The sequence below is a fragment of the Elephas maximus genome, chromosome 7 (assembly GCF_024166365.1).
Source record: "Elephas maximus indicus isolate mEleMax1 chromosome 7, mEleMax1 primary haplotype, whole genome shotgun sequence".
NCBI classification, from domain to species: Eukaryota; Metazoa; Chordata; class Mammalia; order Proboscidea; family Elephantidae; genus Elephas; species Elephas maximus.
Window position 1 is genome coordinate 110,075,027 of NC_064825.1, and position 10,953 is coordinate 110,085,979.

The 10,953-nt window shown below is 34.8% G+C and overlaps 1 protein-coding gene across 1 annotated transcript; it reads right to left on the reverse strand.

The window, feature by feature from the left end:
• Positions 1 to 3,187: 3,187 nt before the first annotated feature.
• Positions 3,188 to 4,132, reverse strand: LOC126079890 (olfactory receptor 5T2-like). Its single transcript, XM_049891247.1, has one exon. The coding sequence runs from the start codon at positions 4,130 to 4,132 to the stop codon at positions 3,188 to 3,190; it is 945 nt and encodes a 314-aa protein (XP_049747204.1).
• Between the last annotated feature and the right edge of the window lie 6,821 nt (positions 4,133 to 10,953).

Genomic DNA, 10,953 nt, shown 5'->3' on the forward strand with positions numbered 1-10,953 from the left:
ATGCTGTCAGTGATAGGATAACATCCATACAGCTACAAGGAAGAAAGTTAATATGGCTATTATTCAAATTTACACACCAACCACTAAGGCCAAAAATGAAGAAATTGAAGATTTTTACCTACTTCTGTAGTCTGAAATTGATGGAACATACAATCAGGATGCATTGAAAATTATTGGCGATTGGAATTTTAAAGTTGGAAACAAAGAAGAAGGATTGGTAGTTGGCAAATATGGCCTTGGGGATAGAAACAATACCAGAGATCACATAATAGAATTTTGCAAGACCAGGGACCTCTTCATTGCAAATACCTTTTTTCAACAACAAAAACAGTGACTATACACATGGACCTCCCCAGATGAAATACACAGGAATCATATCAACTACATCTGTGGGTAATGACAACGGGAAAGCTCAAATATCATCAGTCAGAATAAGGCCAGTGACAGACTTCAGAACAGACCATCAATTGCTCATATGCAAGTTCAAGTTAAAGCTGAAGAAAATTACCAGTCCCTGAAAACCGAAGTATGATCTTGAGTCTGTCCCACCTGAGTTTAGAGACCATCTCAAGAATAGATTTGACCCATTGAACACTAATGACCTAAGAACAGAGGGTTTACGGAATGACATCAGGGACATCATAAATGAAGAAAGCCAGAGGTCATTAAAAAGACAGGAGAGAAAGAAAAGACTTAAATTGATGTCAGAAGAGGCTCTGAAACTTGCTCTTGGACTTCTAGTAGCTAAAGAAAATGGAAGAAATGATGATGTAAAAGAGCTGAACAAAAGATTTCAAAGGGTGTCTCCAGAAGAGTAAAGTATTATTATGACATGTGCAAATACCTGGAGTTAAAAAACCAAAAAAAAAAAAAAGAATATGCTTGGCATTTATCAAGTTGAAATAACTGAAGAAAAAAAATTCAAGCCTCGAGTTGCAATATTAAAGGGTTCTACAGAGAAAATATTACACAATGCAGTAAACATCAAAAGCAGATGGAAGGAATATGTGGAGTCACTGTACCAAATACAAGTGGTCAATGTTCAGCCATTTCAAGAGGCAGCATACGCTCAAGAACTGATGGTACTGCAGGAAGAGGTCCTAGCTGCACTGATGTAATTGGCAAAAAACAAGGCATCAGGGAATGATGGAATGCCAACTGATGTTTCAACAAATAGAAGCAGCTCTGGATGTGCTCACTCTTCTATGACAAGAAATTTGGAAGACAGCTACCTGGCCAACCGACCGGAAGAGATCCATTTTTATGCCTATTTTAAAGAAAGGTGATCCCAATGAATGTGGATATTATCAAACTTTATCATTAATATAAAACTCAAGCAAAACCTTGGTGAAGATCTTTCAAAAGCAGCTGCAGCAGTACATCGATACGGAACTGCCAGAAATTCTAGCTGCATTCAGATGTGGAGATGGAACCAGGGATATCATTGCTCATGTCAGATGGACCCTGGCTAAAAGTAGGGAATACCAGACAGATGTTTGCCTGTGTTTTATTGAGTATGCAAAGTCTTTCTACTAAGTGGATCATAACAAATTATGGATAACTTTGCAAAGAATAGGAATTCCAGAAGCCTTAATTGTGCTCATGAGGAATCTGCAAAGAATAAGAGGCAATCATTTAGGCAGAACAAGGGGCATGGTTTAAAGTCAGGAAAGGTGTGCTTCAGGGTTGTATCTTTTCATCATACTTATTCAGTCTGTATGCTGATTAAATAATCTGAGAACCTGGACTATAAGAAGAAAAACTCAGAATTGGGATTGGAGGAAGATTCATTAGCAACCTACATTATGCAGGTGACATAGCCTTACTTGCTGAAAGTGAAGAGAATTTGAAGCATTTACTGATGAAATTGAAAGACCACAGCCTTCAGTATGGATTGCACTTCAACATAAAGAAAACAAAAATTCTCACCACTGGACCAATAAGCAATACCATGATAAACGGAGAAAAGATTGAAGTTGGCAAGGATTTCATTTTACTTGGATTCACAATCAACACTCATGAAGACATCAAAAGACCCATTGCACTGGGCAAATCTGCTGCCAAAGACCTCTTTAAAGTGTTAAAAAGCAAAGATGTCACCTCGAAGACTAAGGTGCACCTGATGCAAGCCATCGTGTTTTGTATAGCCTCGAATGCGTGCAAAAGATGCACGATGAAGTAGGAAGATAGAAGAATTGACATCTTTGAATTGTGCTGTTAGCAAAAAATATTGAATATACCATGAATTGCTAAAAGAACGGGCAAATCTGTCTTGGAAAAGTACAACCAGAATGCACCTTAGAAGCAAGTTTGGTGGGGCTATGTCTCATGAGTTTTGGACATATTATCAGGAGGGATCAGTCCCTGGAAAAAGACACCATGCTTGGTAAAGTAGAGGGTTAGCATTTCTTGCACATATTGTTGCAATAAGTCTTGATGGCATCTAACAACAGCAACAACAAGCTGAAGACAGATCTGTGGAGATACCACAACCATGCAAAGCCAGGGGTTGCAGATGTCCTCGTAACCATCCTAGATCATTATGACCAGCATGAATGGTCTTTGACTGACATACTTAGAACACATTATTAGGAGGGACCAGCCCCTGAAGAAGGACAATATGCTTAGTAGAGGGTCAGTGAAAAAGAGGCAGACTCTCAACAAGGTGGATTAACACAGTGGCTGCAACAATGGATTCAAGCATAGCATCGATTGTGAGGATGATGCACAACCAGGCAATGTTTCATTCTGTTGTACATGTAGTCGCTATGAGTGGGATCTGACTCAATGGCAACTAATAACAATGACAACATGCTAAATAAGTATATTTTATTTCTTTCCATTTCCCAAGAGATATTTATAAGCAAGAGAAAAAGTATACAATACTTTAAAACAAGAATTTATATACATATGTGTGTATATGTATATACATATATATATGTATATATACCCATGCACACCTGCACGTGTACATGTAAATCAGTATGAACATAGAAGCAAATTGATGGCATAGGTTTTCAGTATGTGATAAAATAGCCTGGGATGAGGGTTCACTATGATTTTTATTTCAAAATTTTCAAGAAGAATAGAAAGACACTAATAAACTGAAACAAAAATTCCATCTTTGTCTTATCTTCTTCACATGGAGGCATGTGCCACGACTCCTGATTTTTTTTCATATTTAGTGCTAAAAATGTACTTTATTGATAAGCCAATTTCTCCCAAACACTTTTTTCATCGCTTCTTTTACATCTTTGTTCCTCAAACTGTAGATAATGGGATTCAGCATGGGTATCATAACACTGTAAAATATTGACATTATCATGTCATGATCCAAAGTATAGCTGGAACTTGGTCTGACATACATGAAAAGGATTGTTCCATGGTAAATTGACACTCCAGTTAGGTGAGAGCCACAAGTGGAAAACACTTTTCGCCTTCCTTCAGCAGATCGCATTCTCAGAATGGCTAACAAAATGAAACCGTAGGAGATCAGGACAATCAGGATGGTGAATATCTCAATAAAACCCACAACGTAGAAGAGTAGAAGCTGGTTGATGTGAGTGTCAGAACAGGAGATAGCAAGGAGTGGAGGGGTATCACAAAAGACATGTCTGATTTCATTGGATACACAGAAGGAGAGGCTAAAAGTTGCCACTGTGTGCAAGGTAGCATGCAAAATACCACCAACATATGAAGAAGTGATGAGTGACACATAGACTCTGGGTGACATGTTAACTGAATAGAGAAGTGGGTTGTAGATTGCTACATAGCGATCATAAGCCATTGCTGCCAAGAGAAAGCATTCTGTAGTCCCAAAAATAACACTGAAAAACATTTGTGTTGCATATCCAAGGAATGAAATGTCTTTATTCTTTGACATAAAACCCACTAGCATATTTGGGGTAATCACTGAGGAATAGCAGGCATCCAAGAAAGATAACACACTCAGAAAATAGTACATGGGGTTGTGGAGCCGGGAGTCCACAATGACCAATACAACCAGTCCTAAATTTCCCATCAGAGTAAAGAGGTAGATTGCTAGAAACAGAAAAAATGAGACGACCTGAAGTTCGCGATTGTCTGTGAAGCCCTTCAGTACAAATGTGGTGACTTCTGTGTCATTTTTCATGTTGATACTTCATGAAACAAAAATATTCATGAAGTCATAGTTTGTATTCCTATGACAGGAACGCACAATTTTGTGACTCAAACAAATGTCAACTCTGTGTTCGCATTGATTTTTCAGCCGTGCGTGATTTCCCAGCAGTGACTCCTAAGACAATGAGACAATGAGTATAGAGTTAGTACCCCCAGAGCTCTGCAAAATCAAATGGAAAAGGCATTTAGTCATTGACTAAAATTATACCCTTCCGAAATTAATTGGGCTAATTTGTTTATTTATTAAAACACATTTGTTAAAATCATGTCATTTTGTAAATAAGTGGGTTAACTAGGTTATTTACTAGACAGTTATTTATTCAAGAAAATTTCCTTCTCACATGCAAGCATATGAGACAGTTTATCAAAGGACAGAGCATTAGAGTAGAACATCAGAGTTCTAGCTCTTTCGGCAATTGGCTAAAATTATTTGCTACAATCTTCTTACCTGTAAAATGATATTAATGTTTACCTCACAAGGTTGGGATAGAAATTGAAAGAGAAAAATAGTGAAATGTAATCTTTAAAATAATTAAAAGTATGAAATGTGTTGAATCATGTTCATCCTATAGAGTAGCACTCGCCGGTATCATTACATTTAATGAGCTACTCTCTGAATATTCTCCAGTTTCGGTAGCCATCCTTGGGTTTCGCAGAACAGGATTTATCAAGATGGTTTTTGGGAAAGATTCACTGTGACTGAATTAAAAAAGTATATGACAGCTTATGTTTCATTCAAACATCTTTCTTAAATTCAGTATATTGTGTTGCCCTTTTTTGGCTACATGCTTGACTATTTGTATTTTTGACAATCTATATGTTTTTCTTTTTACACTAATATTTATGATGAAAATGAAAGAAATTAATGAAGAGTTAAAAAGAAAAAAAAAAAACACAAGAAGAAATCCTGACACTCATAATTTCAAAGTATTTTCTTCCAAGATAATTTCTTTCAAGGTTTTACACCTGTTTATGTGTTGATGATTGTGGACTCAGTGAAAGAATAGCTAAGTAACTATTATCTAGGTATTAAAAATAATTATCTATTTTGTAGATAACCCCGTGGCTAAACAAATAAGAGTCAAAGAGTTATCTGGTTGGAGGATATATATTAAAAATTAAAAAAATATTTTATTATAATTTTTGTTTTTAGATATTCTCTCCAAACTTCATCTTAAATTACTGTAATTTACTGATTAGGAATTTTGAATCAGTTTTATGGATTCATAATCTGCTACAAATTATAACCTATAAAATATTTAAATTCATAATCTAAGTCTAGCTCCAGTTTTAATACATTGATAAGGATCTCTCAATAAGAGATAGAACCATTTAGATTAGAGTGATTAAAGGAGAAAAAATCCAAATATCTACAATATCCTTGAAAAAATAATGTCAGAATTACCTAGGAAAATTGCCAGTATTTAGAGAAAATATTTCCTTAGGAATTTTATAAAGAATAAAGTTAGAGGAAAAAAAATACTCAAGTAATTTGACAGCAACGACAATATATTTTAGATTGAATTCTCTTTCCTGGAAGTAAAAATTTAAGACAAAGCATATTAGAAGACCTAACCCATTTATTTTAATTATCCGAATATGTATCAGTGACTATAGCACCATAAAATGTTTATAAATATGTCATTTTATTAAAAAACTCTTTCACTACCTAATTGAGAAATTCCTGAATACATTTCTTAGTTTGAGAAATCTCATATATGGGGGTAGAGATGAACATGGGTATTAATAAAGGGATAATGAGGCAAAAATATCTATGTAAATAAGATAAAAATAGTCAATAGATATCAAATATAAACAATGATGAATGATGAGTAAAATCAATGCATTATATTTTTAAAAATATTATTATGAGCCTGAGGAAAAAGGTGATTTCTAATACAACCCCTGACGTCAGTTCAACAGTGTGCCTGAATTCACAATAGTACAAGGTAAATAACATAGGATTTAGAATCTGAAAATACCTGCTCATCACTCAGTTTGGTGATTAGAAAATGTGTGTGATGTTAGATTTTCTTTCTGAAGTTTAGTCTTCTTTAAATTGGCAAAAAAGTTTAATGACCAACCTATTCACACACAATTTGGGTGTGTATACACACACAAACACACACACACATGCAATTTTCTTTAAATATTTCAAGTTTTGGTTATAAATGAAACAGATATATATATAACTGAAATTTTGTCATCAGATGTATTTATTTTAAAAATTAAATTTGGGTCACAAAATTCACATTTTAATGAAAACATTGAAAAATGTATGCACCCCGAGAATTAAGTACACATAAAAAAAAAAAAAAAATTTTTTTTATAATACCAATATGCCCTCAAACATTATTTTGTCAGGATCAAACCAAATGAATCATATTATGATTAAAAAGTCCTTTAAAGGTGGATTTAATCATATTCTTCTGCCTTTGCATATCAAAAAATGGTATAATTTCTGTTAATAAGATTTCATAAACATAACATAAGCTTATTTTTTAGAGAGTAGGAGTTTTGTGAATTGTGTGATCCAGTGGTAAGAATAAAAGTTTCACAGGTTATAACAACTAGATTCATCATATAACAGTGGTCTTAATTTGGCTTTCTATAAAGAAAATGTTAAAAAAAAAAAAAAAGAGAAGAAATATTAAGCACTTGAGTTAAACTTCTCTGGAAACTAGCTTTTCTGCTATATGTCAAAAGAAAAGTTATACTGAGTATGACTGTCTATGTTAACACATTTGGAAAGGGGTCAAAGTCGTAAAGAGAAAGTGATTATGATTATTGACGAATTTAATAGGCTCAATTTTAAGAAATTAATGTAAAGTCACTTCCATAAACATCATTTTAAGATAAAGAAGATAACTCTAGATATCTTGGGCCCAACATTGAAACACTTATAACCCAAAGGAAAGAAATAATAACAGCTATCGTTTGTTGAGCACTTGGTGTGAGAATGAAATTTTCTGCACAATACTTTTTAGTGTATTTATAGTAATCCTCACAACTTATAAGTACCAGAACCAAGATTCAACCCCAGCTCTCCCTGATCCCAAAGTGTACATATCTTCCATCCTTTTCTACTGCCTCTTGGAACCCTATTGGGGAAGTGGTTAAAGACTTTGGCGGCTAACCAAAAGGTCATCAGTTAGAATCCACCAGCCACTCTTTTGAAACCCTATCGGGCAATTCTACTCTGTCCTAATGGGTCACTATGAGTCCAGATTTACTCACTGTCAATGGATTTGGTTTTGGTTCTATACTGCCTCCTATTACACGATGGCTTAATTCTGCAACTGTCCCTTCCCCCCATGATAAATAAAACCAAACGCCATTCTTGTAGTGTTTGGGTATCTTTCAAGTCATCAATAACAGAGAAATATTATGAAGTAATAATCTGATGTGACATCTAGTTGTAAAAGCTAGTAAAATAAATGTCAATTATTTATTTCCCCCTCATTATTTATATCCAAATATAACCCTGCAGGCAGATGAATAGTTCAAATATTCTTGTTTTCTATTGACATATTAAATTTAGACCTTTCTTCTCATTGTTCTTATTTGAAGTGTATGGCTTTCTTCCATCAGGAAAATTAAAACGTACATTCAATTTGGAGTCTATTATTTACCTCTATAAGCATATCTTTCATATTTTCTCTGTTCTTTTCTAGGAAGTATGGGTTTTAAATTATTGGGTAGAAATCTGAAAAAAATCAGATTTTGACAGATATATAATAATCACCAATGGAATAGGGAAGAAATAAAGTTTTCAATACTGGGGACTTCACAGCCTAGTCTACCTGGATAGTCTAGGATATGTCTCCTAAATATTCTGCAAATGATCTGATATGTTCTCTTACCTGAAGAATAGCAAGTGCAGGTTTAGATACATCATGAACATGTTTTATTTAGACCTTTTATATTTGCTTACTCAGCTCTTAATGAAACCCATAGGAGATTCCCAGAGGGGAATATTCCCAAATTATCTTTTGGCTCAAAATAGCAACGTAATGATTTACTCAATGTTAAGGAAGTAAATAGTTCTTGAATAATATACCAAATCTTGACTTTTGTTGACTAAATAAAGTTCTTTGGAGTCTGATTTAAAATGATGGCTTAGGGGAAAATTATGTTTTAACATTAGATAATAAATTGTAAGATATTAGACATAATCTTATATCATAGCTCTGATGCTGGGTCAGCACTTAGCTTCTCTGAGACCCTCATACTGGCAATACAACCCATTTTATATTGCAAAAAACCAGTAAATATAGTAAAGTATAATAAGTAAAACTGTGATATATCAACTCCAGAATATAGCACAAGGGTTTATAGACATCCATATTCATGATATTTCTACATTGCTGAAATTAAAATGTGTTCGAAGTAAATAAGGCATAGATTTTGAGTTTCTTTAAAGGCGTCTGAGTCAAGTGATAAGAAATGCACAAAAATGTCTAGCTTTATAGAGAAAACAAACAAAAACAGTGCTATTGAAGAAGGTATCAAATGTTTAATGACCTGGAGTACCTTATAAGTCATGTATTTTGTGAATCTTGAACAACAAATTCTAATCTGTAGTTTTCTCAGATGAAATAGTAATAGCACAGACAATAGAGATTACATTTGTGTAATTCCTTTATAGTGAAAGAGTAAACAACAACAACAAAAAAACAAATACTATAAAAAAGATGAATCCAAGACAAAGGAAGCAGAAGAAAATCAAAGAAATTTCTTACTAAAAACTCATAATTTCTTTCATTATTGTATCACACACACATTCAAACACACACTAAACCCATGCTCATATGCACACGCATACTCACATGCACCCACGAGTAGGACCTAAAAAAAATGTAACACTGAGAGACAAGCAAGGACCAAAAGCATGTCTAATTTTCTACAGTTTTCCAGATGCTTCTAATGGGAAGCCAGGTTGGGAGTAACAGGTCTTGTGAAACTTGAAGTCTGGCATAACTTGAATAACCTTTCATATATTTATTCAAAAGTCTTTTTGAGACATTACTATGTGGCAAGGAAACAACAAATAAACAATAGCAGACATTATAAGCACTATGAAGAGAAGCAAAGCCAAGACAAGGGATAAAGTAAGGCATTGAGGGGATCAGATATATTTTACAGAGGGTGTGGTATGAACTTCTATGATGAGGTGACACAGGAAACAAAATCTGAATAAAGTGATGCAACATGACATTGAGAATTCTTGTCAATTTTCACATTGAAAGGGTGCATAGAAAATAGAGATTATGGCATTTCAGTAAACTCTCTATTACGAAAGACCCCCAAAAATTAAAATACTAAAAATAAATTTTGTAAGCAGAAGGTAATTAAAGAAATTTATTAGTTAACTCAGAATCTCCCCTAAAGCACTTCCTTAAAAAGTCTCCTACAAACAACAAACAAACACAAGCAAAGAGGAAAGTGAAAGAACAAAAAGGATGATTTTGACAAAATTAAACCACAAAGGACCTCCATTAACCCCAGCCTAAGTATTTTAAGGCATCAAGGCTCCCGTGGCAGCAGGTACAAAGTAAATGGCAAAGAGAAGTATTAACAAGACCTAGTATTAACCCTGCAAACTTCATAACCAGCCTCGGAAAGGAGAGAGCAGTTTACTGTATGGGAATCTCAGCAATATCAACCAGGAAAAATGGGAAAAACCTTCTGGCTTCCACCTGCAGGTTGATGACTGCTCCTCTCTCCTCACCTAAACCCACAGCAAAGAATCACAAAAGGATCTTGGGAGACTCAGGTGGTGCTCTGGGTCATTGAAGATCTCAGAAATAAGCATTACGCACTTTCTTCCAAAAAGACAAGGCTTCACTGGGAGGAAAAATGCCTGAGAGGAAAATTTAAGTTGAGCAGGGAGACTGGAAAGGAAAGTTTCAAATAAGGGAGGGGGCATTCTACAACACGTAGGTTTCAGAAAGGATTGTTACAGCAACATATACTTTCTAATGCAAAGTATCACTTAGGAAGATAAGACCTATAGATCTATGGGACTCAGTACCCCCAAAGCCTTTCTCATGCTATCTTCTTGTCACTGTCTACTCTGTGAAAGTAACTCCTACTCTGAAGAGAAGATTTATTTATGTTTTAGCTGCTTTTAAAGTCAGGGTTATTGATTTTTCATACAAACAGAAAAATTCACCATTTATAAGAACCAGGGTTTTTTTTTTGTTTTTGTTTTTGCTTTTTAAAAAAAATGGACAGTGTTGCAATTGATATGTGGCCAATGATTTGGTTGCATGATCAGGGATTTGGAAGGAACATAATTGGAAAATTGGTAAAAAAGATAGCTGGGAAGAGATATGTGGATATCTCTTCTGAATGGGCAAAAAATGTGAAGATATTTTTGTTCCATGTGAATACTCACCACTGAGTGACCTCAGCAAAGGATGGTTGTAGTAGTGAAGTTAATAGGATGACCTGTTCTGTGGATACCGGTCAACTTCTTTTCCCAGCCACTCCTTTCATTTCCCGATGGGCTCATGGACAGAGTGTTCATGGCTGCAGTCATGGAGGTTACACAGGAGTTCAGTGACAAGAATTTTCACTCACCGAAGTCAGACTGCCTAGGGCTACTGCTGAGAGCACAATCTACAAGCAGCAGAAACCAACATTGAGTGTCCAATATGATGCCATCCCACTGAGCCAGCTAGCTACCTGATGGTTGATTGATTACATTGGACAGCTCCCATCATGGAAAAGACAGTGTTTTCCTTACTGGACTAGATACATAGTTTGAATATGGGTTTGCTTTTCCTA

Excerpts from the sequence above, each read along its gene's own strand:
- LOC126079890 (XM_049891247.1), bottom strand. The coding sequence starts at position 4,132 with ATGAAAAATGACACAGAAGTCACCACATTTGTACTGAAGGGCTTCACA.